The sequence below is a fragment of the Eumetopias jubatus genome, unplaced genomic scaffold (genome assembly GCF_037043125.1).
Source record: "Eumetopias jubatus isolate StellerSeaLion01/CBP00866 unplaced genomic scaffold, mEumJub1_p1.0 scaffold_11, whole genome shotgun sequence".
NCBI classification, from domain to species: Eukaryota; Metazoa; Chordata; class Mammalia; order Carnivora; family Otariidae; genus Eumetopias; species Eumetopias jubatus.
In genome coordinates this window covers 19,136,798-19,154,652 of record NW_028274817.1, presented here as the reverse complement: position 1 = coordinate 19,154,652, position 17,855 = coordinate 19,136,798, and the positions used below count along the sequence as shown (strand labels likewise).

The 17,855-nt window shown below is 39.3% G+C and overlaps 1 protein-coding gene across 3 annotated transcripts in view; it reads left to right on the top strand.

The window, feature by feature from the left end:
- Positions 1-14,088: 14,088 nt before the first annotated feature.
- The window catches only part of SLC25A14 (solute carrier family 25 member 14), a 30,465-nt gene continuing 26,698 nt past the window's right edge, over positions 14,089-17,855 (top strand). Inside the window, exon 1 of one of the 3 annotated variants that reach the window (XM_028122762.2) lies at positions 14,089-14,334. In XM_028122762.2, the coding sequence (XP_027978563.1) occupies positions 14,203-14,334 (132 nt within the window). In that variant the 5' untranslated portion in view covers positions 14,089-14,202. Of the gene's footprint in view, positions 14,335-14,469; positions 14,714-17,855 lie in introns of those variants that run through there. The other 2 variants (XM_028122764.2, XM_028122763.2) reach the window with 2 other exon arrangements.

Below are 17,855 nucleotides of genomic sequence, written 5' to 3'. Positions count from 1 at the left end.
CTAGGATTTGGTTGGTATTTTGTTCAATCTATTCATCAATTTGAGGAGAATTGACATTAATACCAAGTCTTCTAATTCATAAGTATAGTATATCTTTCTATTTAAGTCTTCTTTAATTTCTCTTAGTAATTTTTTTGTAGTTTTCAATATACAAGACTTGGACATTTTTCATCTAGTTTATCTCTAAATATTTCGTATTTTTGATGCTTAAAAATTTTTAATGTCCAGTTATTCATGGCTAATATATAAAAATACAACTGATCCTTGTATGTTGACTTTATATCCTGCAAACTTGCTAAACTCACTTATTAGTTGTGGCTTGTTTATGCATTCTGGAAGATTTTCTGTGTTGCCAATTTATCATCCATGACTAATGAGAGTTTAATGTTTTCCTTCCCTTAAGGTTTTCCAGTCTAGATGTATTTTTTTTTTTTAATTTACTGGCTTGGCTAGAATTTCCAGTATAATATTGAATGGAAATGGTAAAAGTGGATAGCCTTGCTTTATTCCTGATGTTAAGGGGAAAGCATTTAGTGTGTCATCATTAAATGTGATGTTAGCTGTAGGTTTAATGAGATGATGATATGGTTTTTCTTTATTCTTTTGTTAATGTGGTGAGTTACAGTGATTTTGATTGTTCAACCTACTTTGCATTCCTCAGATAAACCTTCATTTGGTCATGATGAAGTATCCTTTGTACATATAGTTAGATTCAATTTGCTAAAATTTCACAAAGAATTTTTGCATCTAAGTTTTTGAGCAGTATTGGTCCTTGTTTTCTTTCTCATAATGTCTTTAATTTTGGTATCACAGTAATGCTTTCTTATAGAATGAGATGGGAAGTATTCTATTATCTTTTATTTTCTGGAAGAGTTTGTATAGAATTTTAATTATTTCTTAAATGCTTGGGGAATTCACCAGTGAAGTCATTTGGGCCCAGAGTTTTCTTTGTGGGAAAGTTTTTAACTACAAATTTTTAGAAAATATTTATTTATTAATGTGAGAGAGAGAGTGCATGTGCATACGCTGAGAGGTGGGGGGCAGAGGGAAAGAATCTCAAGCAGACTCCCCACTGATTAGGGAGCCCAACCAATGTCTGGCTCCGTCTCACAATCCTGAGATCATGACCTGAGCCAAAATCAAGAGTCTGGCGCTTAACTGACTGAGCCACCCAGGTGCCCCTACAAACTTTTGTAATAGTAATGGGACTATTCAGGTTATTGATTTCTTCTTGAATGAGTTTTGATAGTTCATGTATTTTAAGAAGTTTGTCCATTTTTCCTTTTAATCAAAGTTCACAAATTTATTAGCATGAAGTTGTTGATACTATTTCCTTATTTTAACATTTGTACTAGTTACCTATTTCTACATAACAAATTACTGCAAACTTAACAGCTTAAAACAACACGCATTTACTATTTCACAGATTCTGCAGATCCAGAAGGCACAGCTTAGTTGGGTCCTCTGTTTGGGGTCTCTCACAAGGCTGTAACCCAGGGCCAGAGTCTCATCTAAAGGCTTGACTGGGGGGAAGGATTCTCTTCTAAACTCACATGGTTGTTGGCAGGATTAAGTTCTTTGTGGGCTGTTGGACTGAGGGCCTCGATTTTCTGGTGGCTGTTGGCAAAAGTTTGCCCTCAGTTCCTTGCCATGCTGCCTTTCCAACATGGCAGCTTGCTTTATTAAAGCCAGCAACAGAGAGACTATAACAAGATGGTAGTCATAGCTTAGTCATGGAAGTGATACCACACTACCTTTTTTGTACTTTATTGGTTAGAAGCAAGTCACTACCTCAGACCACACTCAAGGGGAGAGGATTACACAGGAGCATGAATCCCAGGAGACAAGCATCAATGGGGACTATTTTAGAGTCTACCTGCCACAATATTTGTAGGATGTATAATTTATGCTCTTCCTCTCAACCCTAATATTGGTTTGTTGGGTCCTTTTTCCCCCTGGTCAGTATGTCTAGAAGTTTATCTATATTATTGACATTCTCAAAGAACCAGCTTCTTTCCTTCCTTCCTTTCTTTCTTTCTTTCTTTCTTTCTTTCTTTCTTTCTTTCTTTCTTTCTTTCTTTCTTTCTTTCTTTCTCTCTCTCTCTCTCTCTCTCTCTCTCTCTCTCTCTCCCTCTCTTTCTTTCTTTCTTTCTTTCTTTCTTTCTTTCTTTCTTTCTTTCTTTTTCTTCTAATTTTCAGTGTGTTTGAATTCTGTCATCTTTACTTTGGATTTAAGTTTGCTTACTTTAGGTTTAATTTGCTCTTGTCTTCTAGTTTCTTAAGGTGAAAGTTGAGGTCATTGTTTCAAGATCCTTAATGTTTTCTAATATAAGTATTTACTGCTATAAAATTTCTTTTAACTAGGGGTATAACTGCAACCCACAATTTTTGCTGTTTTCTTTTTCTTTCTTAAAAATATTTTATTTATTTATTTGACAGAGAGCACGAGCAGGGAGCAGGGAAGAAGCAGGCAGAGGGAGAGGGAGAGGCAGGCTCCCCGCTGAGCAAGGAGCCTGATCCCAGGACCCTGGGATCATGACCCGACCCGAGCCCAAGGCAGCCGCTTAACAACTGAGCCACCCAGGCACCCTTTTACTGTTTTCATATTCATTCATTTCAAGGTGCTTTATAATTTCCCTTTTGATTTCTTCCTTGACCCATGTGTTATTCAAAAGTTTGTTATTCAGGGCACCTGGGTGGCTCAGTCAGTTAAGCATCTGCCTTCAGCTCAGGTCATGATCCCATGGTCCTGGGATGGAGCCCCACATTGGGCTCCCTGCTCAGTGGGGAGTCGGCTTCTCCCTCTCCCTCTGCCCCTCCTCTGTCCTCCCCCTGCTTATGCTCTCTCTCCTATCTCTCTCTCTCTCCCAAATAAATAAAATCTTTTTAAAAAAGTTTGTTATTCATGTTCCAAATATTTGGGGATTTTCCAGAAATCTTTGTTTTATTGATTTAATTTAATCTAATCTAGTAAAATCTAATTTAATTTCATTGGGTTCAGAAAACATACATTTTATAATTCTAATACTTTTTAAATGTGTTGTGAATTGTTTTGTGGCCCAGAATATGGTCTATTTTGGTAAACCTTACCTGGTCATGTGAAAAGAATGTATATTCTGTTGTTCATTGACTGTTTTATAAATTTCAATTAGGTCAAGTTGGTAGTGTTTTTTTTTAAGATTTACTTATTTGGCAGAGAGAGCACAAGTAGGCAGAGCAGCAAGCAGAGGGAGAGGGAGAAGCAGACTCCCCGCTGAGCAGATAGCCTGAGGCGGGGCTCCATCCTAGGACCTTGGGATCATGGCTGGAGCCTGGGATCATGACCTGAATCGAAGGCAGACATTAAACTGACTGAGCCACCCAGGCACCCCAAGTTGGTAGATAGTGTTAATTCTTCTGTATCCTTACATACTTTCTGTCTACTTTACTATCAATTATTGAAAGGTGTGTTGAAATCTCTAAGTGTGTATTTGTTTATTTTTCATTTCTATTCCATCAGTTTTTGTTTCATGTATTTTGAAGCTTTGTTATTAGGTGTATAAATGTTTAGAATTGTATGTCCTCTTGCAAAATTTACCGCCCCCTTTTATAATCACATTATGTCCATCTCTGTCTCTGGTAATACTCACTTTTATTTACTTATTTATTATTTAAAAAAAAAGATTTATTTATTTTGGGGGGGAAGGGGCAGAGGGAGAGGGAGTGAGAATCTCAAGCAGATTCTGTGCTGAGCACGGAGCTTGATGTGGGGCTGGATCTCAGAACCCTGAGATGAGGACCTGAGCGGAAAGCAAGAGTGGGATGCTCAACAACCTGTGCCACCCAGGTGCCCCTGTAGTACTCACTTTTAATTGGATTGTTTATCTTTTTGTTGAATTATGAAAGTTCTTCATTCTAGATACTAAACTATAATTAGATATATGATTTGCACATATTTTCTCCCTTTCTGTGGGTTATTTTACCACTTTCTTGGTAGTGTCCTTTAAGGCACAAAAATTTTTTTAATTTTAATTTTTTATTTTTTTAATTTATGTATTTATTTATGTATTTATTTATTTTTATTATGTTATGTCAGTCACCATACAGTACATCATTAGTTTTTGATGTAGTGTTCCATGACTCATTATTTGCGGATAACACCCAGTGCTCCTTACAACACGTGCCCTCCTTAATACCCATCACCGGGCTAACCCATCCCCCCACCCCCCTCCCCTCTGAAACCCTTAGATTATTTCCCAGAGTCCATAGTCTCTCATGGTTCATCTCTCCCTCCGATTCCCCCCCCTTCGTTTTTCCCTTCCTTCTCCTAGTGTCCTCCATGCTATTCCTTACGTTCCAAAAATAAGTGAAATCATATGATAATTGACTTTCTCTGCTTGACTTATTTCACTTAGCATAATCCCCTCCAGTTCCATCCATGTTGATGCAAATGGTGGGTATTCATCCTTTCTGATGGCTGAGTAATATTCCACTGTATACATGAACCACATCTTAAAAGTTTTTTATTTTTTTAAGTCACAAAAATTTTTAAATTTTGAAGAACTCCAATTTATCTAAATTTCCTATATTGTTTGTTGTTTATAGTATTCCCTTATCGTTTTGCTGTCTGGAGGATCTATGGTGATATCCCTGCTCTCATTTCTGATAATGATACTTTGTGTCTTCTCTCTCTCTCTCTCTCTCTCTCTCTTTTTTTCTCCTGGATATAGGTTTATAAATTTCATTGATCTTTTGAAATCACCAGTTTTTGGTTTCATTGATTTTTCTCTATATTTCCTGTTTTCTATTTCATTGATTTCTGCCCTTACCTTAATAATTCCTTTCTTCTGCTTACTTTTAGTTTAATTTCTCCTTATTTTTCTAGTTCCTGAAGATCAAAGCTGGAGTTATTGATTTGAAGCCTTTCTTCTTTTTTATATAGGAATTCAGTGCTATAAATTCCCTTCTAAATACAGCTTGATCTGTATCCCACAGCTTTTGTTACGTTGTTAGGTTTTCATTTTCATTTTGTTCAAAATACTTTCTAATTTCCCTTTCAATGTTTTATAGCAGTGAATTCCAGGGACACATGTGGAATATCTATGCCCAGTAAAGCCCATTTTGAGTCTCAGGGTTTGGGTCACAGATGGGAGGGCTGGTCACATATGTATATCTTATTGATAACTGGCCATGACCAGGAGACTCAGGACCTCAACAATGTTGACCTCAACAATGAAATCAGGTTCACATCATCAGTCTTTGTGTTTGTGCCAAGTAATCCTAACAAGATGGCATGGCATGGCCTATTACTCTAGGTGTACACAACAAAATCATCAATCCATTGGCATTATAAAGAACACTTTGACAGATACATTCTCATGAGTTGCCTAAGGGTCTATCCTGGTTCTCTTGGAGACATGCAAGGAGTAAGCCACCAAACCTGCTATGTTAACTCTTTCCTCATAACACCCAAATTCCCTACTGCTAACCCTGCCAGTTTGAGGTAAAGGTCTTAGTGATGGGGGAGTAAAGGATGATTAGGGATTGGGCACCATTTGGTGTATAATCACATATAACTGGAAATCATTTGTTTTAATGGAAATTACTCTTTTTGTTTAAAAATATAAAGGATAGATACCTCTGCTTTCTGTAGGCTTGCTTTCTCCTTATTATGTCAACCTTCCCAGACTTTTAAAATAAAATCCAAAGTTTTTACCATAATATACACAGCTCTACCTGATTTCTCTCAACCCATGACCTCTCCCACCTCATCTCCTACTGCTCTCTCCCTTCATCCCTCTGCTCCAGTCACTCTGGTGACCTGAAGGTTCATCAAACACACCTCCTACTTCAGGGCCTTTCCTGTTGTTGTTCTCTTTGCCTGGAATGTTCTCAGAAATCCTCATAGCTTACTCCCTCACCTCCTCCATGCCTCTCCTCAAATATCACTGCATTAGAGGAGTCCTTCCTGACAATTTAATCTAAAACAGCAGCCCCTGCCATTCTCTGTGTCCTTTCCCTGCCTCATTTTTCTTCACACCGGACGATGTCATTCACCTGAATACTGACTTCCTTTCTGTTTGCCCCTCCCCCAACTACACGGTCTGCTTCATGGAGGCAGGGACTGTTTCTAGTTCACTGCTAGATCCCTCTGCCTAGCACAATGCCTGGCACCCAACAGGTGCTTCTTAAGTACCTATCCAGTGACTGGACGAATAAATTGCATCTATCTATCTACCTAGCTAGCTAGCTAGTTATGTATCTATCTGTCCATGGACACTGAGTGGAGGGGAAGAAGGAAGGTATTTGGAACATGTAAGATTCCTTATTCTCAGCTCCAGAATGCCAGAATGTAGAGGAGATGCTCAATGAAATTCTCAACTTTTCTCTCAGGATTCGAGTATGCAAGCATTATATTTAATATCATAAAACTTCTCTTATAAAGATGATTTTAGTTTCCCCTTGGAGCTTAGCCTTGTCTAAAAAATTTTCTTTTTTTTTTTTTGGATTAGAAATAACAGTTTTGTAGAACACATAAATAATGCAGAAAGAACTGAACTACAAGGTGAGAGTTCTCTGGACTGGAGGTCGGGGGGTGCACTGTGACGGGGACAGCGGAAACAGGCAGCTGTGTCAGGTGTCAGGGCAGCTGTGTCAGGTGTCAGGGCAGCTGTGTCAGGAGGGCTCACCAAAATGTCCCCAGGCATACACATCGGATTGTCTTGCTTGACTGTTTCTATCCTTCATCTATTTTTCCAGGAAAATACCGTTGTTTGTATTTTTTTTTATTGTAAAGCTTGTTGTATATTAAAGACCTTTTTGTCTGTCACATTAGTTACAATTTTCCCCCCAAATTATGGCTTATCTTCTAACTTTTTGGTGTTTTCTGTCACTCAGCCATGATTTGTATTGTGTGGTCAGTTCTAATATTCCTTTGCTTTGTCTCTGCCTTTGATAGTGTGCTTAGAAGGCCTTCCCTGCCCCCAGGGTTATACTTCTAGTATAGTCTATTCTTTTTTTTCACTGAGTGTGGAGGGGAGGTGGAGGGGGGTTGAGGGGAGGGATAGAGAGGGAGAGAGAGTATCTTAAGCAGGCTCCATGTCCAGTATGGAGCCATATGTGACATGGGGCTTATCTCACAACCCTGAGATCATGACCTGAGCCGAAATCAAGAGTCAGAGGCTTAACCCACTGAGCCACCCAGGTGCCCCTAGTATATTCTATTCTTCAAGGACTGTGAGGACTGTCATGGCTGGATTTCATTTTTCATGTTTAAATTGTCAGGGCCCCTGGAATTTATTTGGTGAACATAGACATTTCTTGAGTGCTGATAATGAGCCAGGCTCTGTTCCAAGTGCCTTATGTGGATCCCCTCATTTGAATGCTCAGTAACTCCAGAGGTAGGTGCGAGTAGGTTCTTTGTTTTCATGGGTGAGGGAATGTAGGGACAGGAAGTTTGGGTGCTGGTTCAAGGCCACACAGCTGCCAAAACCGGGCCCATCCAATGGCAAAGCCTACACAGGGCTGTGGTGAGGATTAGAGTCAGCATGTGTAAAGTTTCTGGAATACAGTCGGCATTGAATAGAAGATAAAGCTTATTATTATGATGGCGTAGTTCTCATAAACATAATTTCTGATGGCTGTATATTATTTGAAAAATGGTATATTTTTAAGGCAAGTACATTTCTAAAATATTATTCCTTCAAAAGCATGTTTAGAATTCCATGGTAACAAACAAAACCTTTATTTATTTATTTTTAAAGATTTTATTTATTTATTCGAGAGAGAGAGAGCACATGAGCAGTGGGGAGGGGCAGAGGGAGAGGGAGAGAGAGAAGCAGAATCCCCACTGAGCAGGGAGCCCCATGTTGGGGCTCCATCCCGGGACCAGGGATCAAGACCTGAACCAAAGGCAGATGCTTAACCAACTGAGCCACCCAGGTGCCCCATAGAAACCTTTATTTTAAGGAACAACTGTCATAAAAAGAAATCCTGGGAGAATCTTTATGAACATGTGAAGAGTTTCATTGGATAATGGGATTACAATTTTTTAAAAATCTTTTTTCTCTCTATAGTCCAGTTTTCTTGAAAGAGCATTTTTAAAAATTTTCTGATCAGAAAAATAACCACAATGACTATTTTTAATTTTTATTTATTTATTTAATTTAAATTCACTTGGCCAACAAATAGTACATCATTAGTTTCAGATGTAGTGTTCAATGATTCATCAGTTGCGTATAACACCCAGTGCTCATCACATCACATGCCCTCCTTAATGCCAATTCCCCAGTTGCCCCATCCCCCCACCCACCTCCCCTTCAGCAACCCTCAGCTTGTTTCCCAGAGTCCAGAGTCTCTCATGGTTTGTCTCTGTCTCTGATTTCTTCCCATTCAGTTTTCCCTCCTTTCCCCTCTGCACTATTTCTTATATTCCACATATGATGACTCCTATTTTTTAAGGGCTATGATAAAATGGTACAACTGCTGTGGAAAACAGTATGGTGGTTCCTTAAGTTAAATATATATAATTACCATATGATCCCCAATTCCACTCCTAGGTATTTACCCCAAAGAATTCAAAGCAAGGACTCAAATAGATTCTTGTACACCACTGTTCATAGCAGCCTTATTCACAATAGCCTAAAGGTGGGAACAATCCAAATGTCCATCAGCAGATGAATGGATAAAGAAAATGTGGTACATATATATAATGGAATAATTATTGTAAAAAGGAAGGAAATTCTGATACAGTGTACAACATGGATGAATGTTGAAAACGTTATGCTAGGTGAAATAAACCAGACAAAAAGACAAATATTGTATGATTTCACTTATATGAGGTACGTGGTCAAGGTTGCACAATATTATGAATGTAGTTAATGCCACTGAATTGTACACTTAAAATCGTTAAATGGCAAATTTTTATGTTTTGTATATTTTATTGCAATAAATGGCGACAACAAAAGGAGTCAAAATTGGCAACTATCTCATAGAGTGTTGGGCTTAAATGAGATAATTGACGTGAAGTTCTTAGCACAATGCCAGACTTACAGGGAATCCTCAATAAAGGAAGAACAAATGTTTTTCTAATAATTAGAACCATTTAAAGATGGGATGGGCTTCCTTAGGGATGAGATAGGGAGTTCCTTGTTACTGGAAGTGTTTAATAGAAGGCAGAACAGACTTCTTAAGTTTCATATGCAAACAGTTCACCTGGGCATAGTGTTAAAATGCAGATTCTAATTTAGGTAGGTCCTCTGCGGGGCCTAAGAGTCTGCATTTCTAACAAGCTCCAGGTGATACTGATGCTGCCAATTGGCCACATTTGAGTAGCAGGGTGCTAGATGATTCTTGGAGTGGGGAGGGGGGGATGCTGGAGAAGGTATGTGATCAGATGGAGCAATGAGTTAGATCTCTGCTGCCCAGTATGGTGGCCAACTCACCAATGTGGCTATTGAATGCTTGAAATGTTAGTCTGAACTGAGATGGGCTGTGAGTGTAAAATACACAAAAACTTAGTATCTAAGTAAACTGAAATATCGCAATACTTTTTATACTGATTACATTCCAAAATGATATTATTTTAGATATACTGGGTTAAGTAAAATATTCTTAAAAAATTTTAAAGGAAAAAAATTTAAAGGGCTATGAATGGAAGGTGATCTGGCAGTATCTGGAGGGTGACACAGGGTTAGAAGATTTTCTCTCTTCCCATGTACCCTGGGAAGAACATGAAGCTAATAAGGATAAATGGAGGGAGAGGTTGGCTGTCCAGGATGGGGGGGTGGATGAGTAGGGGTCTGAGATTTGTGAGAAGCCAGGAGGTAAGGCAAGATTTATGAGGTATATATACAATTATATAAAAGATGGAAAGACAGGAAGGAAACACATAGAAATGTTAATGGTGTTATCTGGGTAGTGGAGATGACTAGAAGGAAACACATAGAAATGTTAATGGTATTATCTGGGTAGTGGGGGTGATGCTTACTTTTTTTTTTTTTTACTTCTTTTGCATTTTTATCCTCTTGTTTATGGTTTTTATATTTTCTTTTTCCCTTTATAAAGATACATAACTTTTAAAATTGGGGAAATGTGGGAGGACCATAAGAGGTAGCAGGGGACACTGACTTCAGCACAGAGGCCACCCTGTAGGAACATGTGACAGAAACATGCACATCCCAAGAATGATAGTATAGTATGTGTGCATGCACTGAGGAAGGACTAGAAGGAGGTTCTCCACACTGTTAAGAGTAGTAAACTTCGGATGTTTGGGTTTTGGGTGATTTTTACCTTCTTCTTTCTACTTCTGTGTGCAGTTTAAATGTTTTATAATGACTATGTACTTTTTTAAATCAGAAAAAGAAACCATTCTAATTTTGAAAAATAGGTGTAGACTTCATCACAGAAAAATAATAGTCCCACTATATTCTGTGTTGATAAAACCACATCTTAGGCTCTCATTCTCCTGCTGGCGTGGAAGAAGCAAGTGGCCGTATTGTGAACTGCCCACGGAGAGGGCCATGTTGTAGGAAACTGGGACAGCTTCTAGAGCTGAGAGTGGCCTTTGGCCAACAGCCAGCAAGAAACTGAAGCTCTCAGTGCTACAGCTGCAAGGAAGTGAATTTCACAACAACCTGAGTGAGCTTGGGAAGTGAATTCTTCCCTAATTGTCTTGACATAAACACACCTTGATTGCGCCTCCTGAGACCCAGAGCCCAGGACCCTGTTAAGTCATGTCTGGATTCCTGATCTGCAGAAACTGGAAGACAATAAATGTGTGGTGTTTTAAGCTGCTAACTTTGTGGCAATGTTTTTTACGCAGCAATAGAAAACTAATACATCCTTCTACCAGCAGTGTATGAGAATTTGAGATGCTTTCCACCAAACCCCTTGTACTGTCAGTCCTTTAACTTTGGCCATGTTGGTGGGTGTGTATTGTGATTTTAATTTTAATTTTCTAGATGACTAATAATGTTGAACACTTACTCATATGCTTATATGTCATTTGGATATACTCTTTAATGAAGTACCTCTCAAGTATTTTCCCCATTAAAAAAATTGAGTTGCCTTTTTTTTTTGGCCTGTATGCAGACATAAGAAAAATTTTTTCATTATTGGAGTAGAATTGACATACAATGTTATATTAGTTTCAGGTGTACAACATAGTGATTCAACAATTCTGTATGTTATGCAATGCTCACCATGATAAGTGTACTTACCATCTCTTACCATACAATGTGATTACAATGTTATTGACTATATTCCCTATGCTGTACTTTTCATCTCTGTGACTTATTTATTTTATAACTGGAAGCTTGTACCTCTTAATCCCCTTCACTTATTTCTCCCATTCCCACATCCCCCTCCCCTCTGGTAACCACCAGTTTTGTTCTCTATATTTATGAGTCTTTGGGGTTTTTTGTTTGTTTTTTAGATTCCACATATAGGTAAAATCATATGGTAATTGTCTTTCTCCGTCTGTCTTGTTTCACTTAGCATAAAACCCTTTAGATCCATCCATATTGTCACAAATGGCAAGATCACATTCTTTTTTATGGCTGAATAATATTCCATCTGTGTATATGTGTATGTATACATACTGAGTTGTCTATCTTTTTATTGCTGAGTTTAGGAGTTCTTTATTTATACAGAATATGAGATTTTGTAGGATACATGGATTAGAAGTCTGTTTTCCCAGCCTGTAGCTTGCCTTTTCACTCTCTTAATTATGTCTTTTAATAAAAATAAAAATGTTCTCAATTTTATTTTTTGTTTTTTTTAGTTTTATTGAGATATAATTGACAATATTGTATTAGTGATGTAAACTTCACCTTAATTAATAAAAAAGATTTCTTCTGGCTCCAAATACAATGCTCTTTTCATTCTTTAAGACCAGGTGTTTCTCTTGGGAGAGTAGAAAGAGGAAAACATATTTTGGTTCGACATAAATGAGAACTTCCTAACAGTTATCCAACAGTGTAATGGGCTGACTTGTGATGTATACTTATACTGGAAATATCCTAGCAGAGACTCGATAACTGTACATAATGAATATTATAGAAGGGACCTCTAAGTGCCCCTCCAACTTGAAGATTCCAGGATTCTATCCTCTTGAATACTTTGTCTCCTGGAGAGTTCAGAATTCAGGCATAACATAAGACAGAGTATAATCAAATACTGGTCTGTGAGATAGAGACTACAAATAGAAGGTAATTAAAAAGGAAAATGGTCAACTTTCATAATGAGGATTAGATCTTTTTTATGTTGTTTTAGGAAAATGTTGAAAACAAACTAAACAATCAAATAGCAAATGTGTTAAATAAAAGTGTGGTATGTGTTTATGTTTCTACAAATGCTCCTTTTAATTCATCTATTGTAGAACTTTTAAAATAAGTCATTTGAAAACAAAGCTGTTTTTAACAAAGTTTACCTGGGTGGTCAGTGAGACTAGCTGGTGGTGGCAGTGGCTGAGGAGGCAAAAGTGCAGTCTTGTAGAAAAGTTAAGACAGTGATTTGCTCACAGAGAAAGCCTTAATTTTATAAAGTTCAGTGACTTGGATGTGAGGGACAGGACCAGGCCATAGCTGGAGACATAAAATTCACATCGTTGGAGAGAACACAGTTCTTCCGAGTAAGAAGGACTCTAAGCTACAGCCCTTTTTGGCTAGAAGGGAGTGTTTGCTGAGATGTAAATTGAAGGGAATTCACATTTTGGAATGCATGCACATTTTTTTAAAAGATTTTATTTATTTGAGAGATAGAGAATGAGAGATAGAGAGCACGAGAGGGAAGAGGTTCAGAGGGAGAAGCAGACTCACTGCTGAGCAGGGAGCCCGATGTGGGACTCGATCCCGGGACTCCAGGATCATGACCTGAGCCGAAGGCAGTCGCTTAACCAAATGAGCCACCCAGGCGCCCACATTTTTTTATATTATCTATTTTTAGTAAGAAAGTTTCTGAAGGTAACAAGGGTACTATTAAAGTTGAGCGCAGTATAGCAGGGCAGTTAAGAGCCTAAGCTCTGAAGTCAGACCCAGATTTGAGTCCCAGCTCTGCCAATACCAAGTTTCTCCTTTAAAACCTCAGGTTTCTCATCTATCAAAAGCGGAAAATAATAGTACCTGTCTCATGGAGTAGTTGTCTGCACACGAAGCTCTTGGCACTGTCCTTGGTAAGCATTCTACATCAGGTAATATTATGTGTACTGCCTGAAAAAACTTTTTAATGGGCAGAGAAACCTGAGTGTTAACTAAAATGAGAAAAATCCTTTCGGAACAAAGTATTCTAAATATTTATTAATTCAACAATAACTTAGGGCCACTGCCTTGCATTGACCCACTTTTACTTATACGCAACACGCAAACTGTATTATTTTGTTTTCTCGCGGGATTATGGAACCTTTGCGTGAGCGGCTTAAAAAAAATCAAATGTAGCCCATTGGTCAACGGAATTACCCAGGGTGCTTTGCAAACACTCCTTCCGGTTCCCAGGGGCTAGAGCCAGAAGCCGCATCTCAGGCTCGCTCCTCGTTTTCTGGCTGATTGTGAGGTATGGATTAATTTGGACTCCCTTTTTAGGTTTTCTACTCTTCAGATTCTTTAAGTTTTTATGGTCTCCCTTTCTGTTTCCAACCTCTTTTTTCTCAACTGTATGCTTTGAGTACAGGGCCTGAGTATGATTCCTCAGTCCCTAATACCTGGCGCCCATTCGGTGCCGCGGTTTATTTACTTGATCTTTATTTTCTCTCCGACTTCGGGCACCTACTAAATACCCTTCACTCCTTTCCCTCATTTTCCTACTTTTTAAGTCCTCTGCCCCGCCCCCTCACTTTCCCTCCTTTTTCGTACTCTGCGCGCAGGCGCCCCGTCCCGCCCCTTCACTACGATTGTCTCGTCCCTTCACTACGATTGTCCCGCCCCTCGCGTCACTTAGGTTCGGCTGGCCTCTCTCCTCTTAACCCCCGCCCCTTTTCTAGCCCTAGTACGCGCGAGGTGGGTGGTAACGCGGTAACCAGGCGACATCTCTGCCCCCAACTGGCGAGCATGTGAGCTGCAGAAGCTGCCAAATTCTCACGCGTTAGTTCTCTCTCCCTACACCTCCCAAAAGGTTGCCCTCTCTGGGTCTTTGCATCCGCAGCCGGCTCGACTTCCCCGTTAAGACCCCTGTCGTTTCCACCTCTCATTTCGCACTTTCTTTTTTAGGCTTTGAGGAGGTGGTGTTGCAATGCCTGTGCCACCGTTGCCGGGGCGACGACTTGGTTACTTCCGTTGGTCTCAATGCTTCCGGGTTGGCGTTGCGGTGGCGTTTCCGACTGTGGGAGCCTCGGCTTCCCAGTCGTCCGATGAGCCCGAGCAGGTGAGGGGGAGCTCTTGGACTTAAACAGGCTGGGGAGCGGGGCTGGGCCGCGCCAGGCCGCGCGGGGCCGGGCTGGCCTGGTTCCCGGCCTGGGAGGGGCTTAACGGTCCTTTGATCTCTCTCTCCCCTCAGCTGAGTCCCTTCCCTGTCTTTCACTCTTCTGGCATCGGTGGTTTTACTTCTTCGATTGAACCCTGCTTCCTCGACCCCCTTGGGAGGCCGCCTTCTTCAGGCGCCTCCCTTCTCTCCACGAACTCGCTCTGACAGCTGAGGAACTGGCAAGATCCTGCTACCCAGAGGGTGAATGGGTATCTTTCCTGGAATAATCCTAATTTTTCTAAGGGTGAAGTTTGCAACGGCGGCTGTGATTGTAAGCGGAGTAAGCAAACACCTCCATTGTGTTAGTGTGAGGGATGCTGTTAAAAGATGCTCCCCTTCAGTTTCTACCCCCTGCCACTCTTTAAGGTCAAGGCATTGAAGGCATCTATTAAAATGCAGTTCAGCTAACTAATTGGGATGACAGCCATTATCAACATGAATTAGATTCTCAGACAAGTTAACAGTAGGGACGTTTGTGGTTTTCTGTCAGTGTTTTCTTGTTTTTTCCAGGCTAGGGATGCTTGGAGTTATTATGAACTCTTGTCTTCATTCCCTACATCATCAAGTTCCTTTGTGTTTCTATTTTATAAGTTTATCTCTAACCTCATTGCCAACAAGCATCTTGTCTGCTTTACTTCATACCATCCTAAGCTAGTTTCCTTGCCTCTCTCCTTTGTAATTCACTGCTTGCTGCAGCCCTAGTAGGCTAACTAAAATGTGGATATCCTCATGTCCCTTCCCTGTTCAAAAACTTATAGTATCCCTCTCACCCTGCCACACGTGCATTTTGGTTTTAAGCTTTTCAGTGTAACCTTTTCCTTCCCGTACTTCTTGTCTGATAATTGTTTCAATCTGTTAAGGGAATTTTCTGTTCCAGTTAGGTTGTACTCTTCCTTCTCAGAACAAACTCTACTGATGCCTGCCTCCACATGCTGTGCTTTTTCCACATTTGTGTCTCTGTTCATTCTGTTTTCATCCTCCACCCTTCTCTTACCTACACCTATCCTGATTCTGCCTGCACTCTGGCAAGGCCCATTTTAAGTCAACTCTAGAAGCCTTTCAGATTATTCAGGTCCATGCTGTTTGTCTCCTTTTCCATGCTCCTGCTCTTGTAGTTTGTACTATATAATTTAGTACTTAATTTTTCTCTAATGAACTACTTTGATTTCTTCTGCCAGACTATAAGCTTTTGAAAGGCAAGTACTATATTTTGTACAACTTTATCCCCACCCCAATCTCCTTGATTATCCAGGAAAGATAGGTTGAATGATAGATATTGTCATATGTTAGAACATATGTTTGTTTTTTTTAACATGACGTTTATACCCATAGCATGTTGCAGGTTTGGGCATTAAGTATGCCTTCAATAAATATTTGCTTCTCTTTCCATTATTACCTCCGAAGTCTGAGAATCTGTAATGCCTACTCTTTTTTAAAGGAGAAAGTGAGAAAAGCACCCAGATTTATCTGAGCAGATATTTGGAATAGTGTAGTGCTATGTAACTTGTGTTGTAAGACATTCTTCTCACTCTTTAGGCGATCATATTTTCCTTAGACTTCAGAACACATTTGCATTTTAAAGACATTTTTCATTGGCTGCTTTATGTGATAAATATTTAAGGTACTGTATTTTTGTTTTAACTCAGATGTGACTTCTTTCCTTTTACCCATATCTGGGGATAACCCTCACAAGTAAAAATCATTTTTAGCATGCTTGGGGTCTTTTACACAAGTAATTCTCTGCAAAAAGCCAAGGGAAGAGAATTAGAGAATCGCTGAGGATGAATAAAAACAAAATGTTGTGTACAGAGTGTGTAGCATTGCTCAGGTCTGGCAAGTTAACTTTTTAATTTCTCACATAATCTTTTACATACACACTGCCTAATAGATAAAGGACATTTCACTGGAATCAACCAAGTATTTAATGGCTATATACCCAATTCTGTGCAAGGCTTATGAAAAGTACTGTGAGACATGGTGTTTGCCTTCAGAGATCTTACCTAGTTAAGAGAGAATAACATGGGGCAACTAAAAGAAAAACCTCATCCTATTGCCTGAAATTAAGATATAGAAGGGGGTAAATGAATGTTCAAAAAACGTTGCACAACTGTGGAATAGATATAACATGACATGCATGTATGTGTTTGGCCTTATGTAAAAGACTTAGAGGTTTTAGCTGACATTTTAATGATTTCAGTAGTGTGATATGGCCTCCACAAAAGTGACTGCAATTTTCAGCTGTAGTAAATGGAGTATAATATAGTGAGTGATGAAAATTTTTGTGGATGTTTACACTGAGAAAGATGTAGGAGAACATGATAGCTGTCTTTAAATACTTGAAAGACCCCCATTGGGAAAAATAATATGTTTAATATTACCTCCCCAAATGGGTGAAAACTAGAGGAAAGCAGACTTTTGGCTCCATATGAGGAAAGAATGTCTAAAAGCAGACCTAATTAAAGATATAAAGGACTTTTTCATAACAAGATTCTTTCCTAACATGGAGGAAAAGGGATTTTACTGACAGTTGGGGGAGTGGTAGCAGTGTTGAATTTGGCCAGTGGTCCCTAGACTTTTGGATTTCGTGCACCAATAACATTTAAGTGAAAGTGTGGGGAGGAGGCACAAATTAAGGTAGCCAGTCTTATTTTACTAAGAAGAATACTAAACCAAATCAACTACCTACTACATTTCATACAGGAAAGGTGATTTAAAAAAATGCTCCAGGAGGAAGAACATGATTTCCTAATAGATAGTTCTTTAAATTAAACACATTCAGCTGAAGAAAAAAGCACTAACTAGGTGCCCTTATTTTCTTCATTTCATCTCAGAATTATGAAAACTTCATTAAGGAACCACTGGGCTGACTGACCTAAAATTCCATTCCCTGCTATGGCTCTGCCCCCTGCCTTTAACTGATTTATTATTGTTCCCTGAACCCTGGGAACATCTTCCTTATTAAAAGTCTGGGTAGCAGGTAGTGAAGCTCTGATAGAGGCTTTCTCTGTAATGAGTGGGAAGAAGTTGTAAAAAGAAAGCTTTGGAGAGAAGCATAGCAGCCATTTGAAATGCTTGACTGTTTTGGGAAATCTCTAAATTGTGTGTTGGGGGGAATGCACTCTCTATTGACTAAGAGAGGGGATATGCCATGGTCCTTGCTTTTCCATGCTTACCCTCTCACCATGTGTGTCATGTTTTACTATCAGTTGTAATAAAATGTCATAATTGAAAATGTTAAGATAATAGTACTCAAGACTCATTTCAAACTGCAGCTGGTACTTGAAGTGCCTATTCCTACTTTGCTTTTTAGCATTTCTTTCAACTTTCCTCCAAAAGAGCTATCTATTCCAGACTCTATGTATCAGATGGACTGGCTGATCACACTATGCTTAAATGAAGTGTCCATAATTATTTTTGTGGCC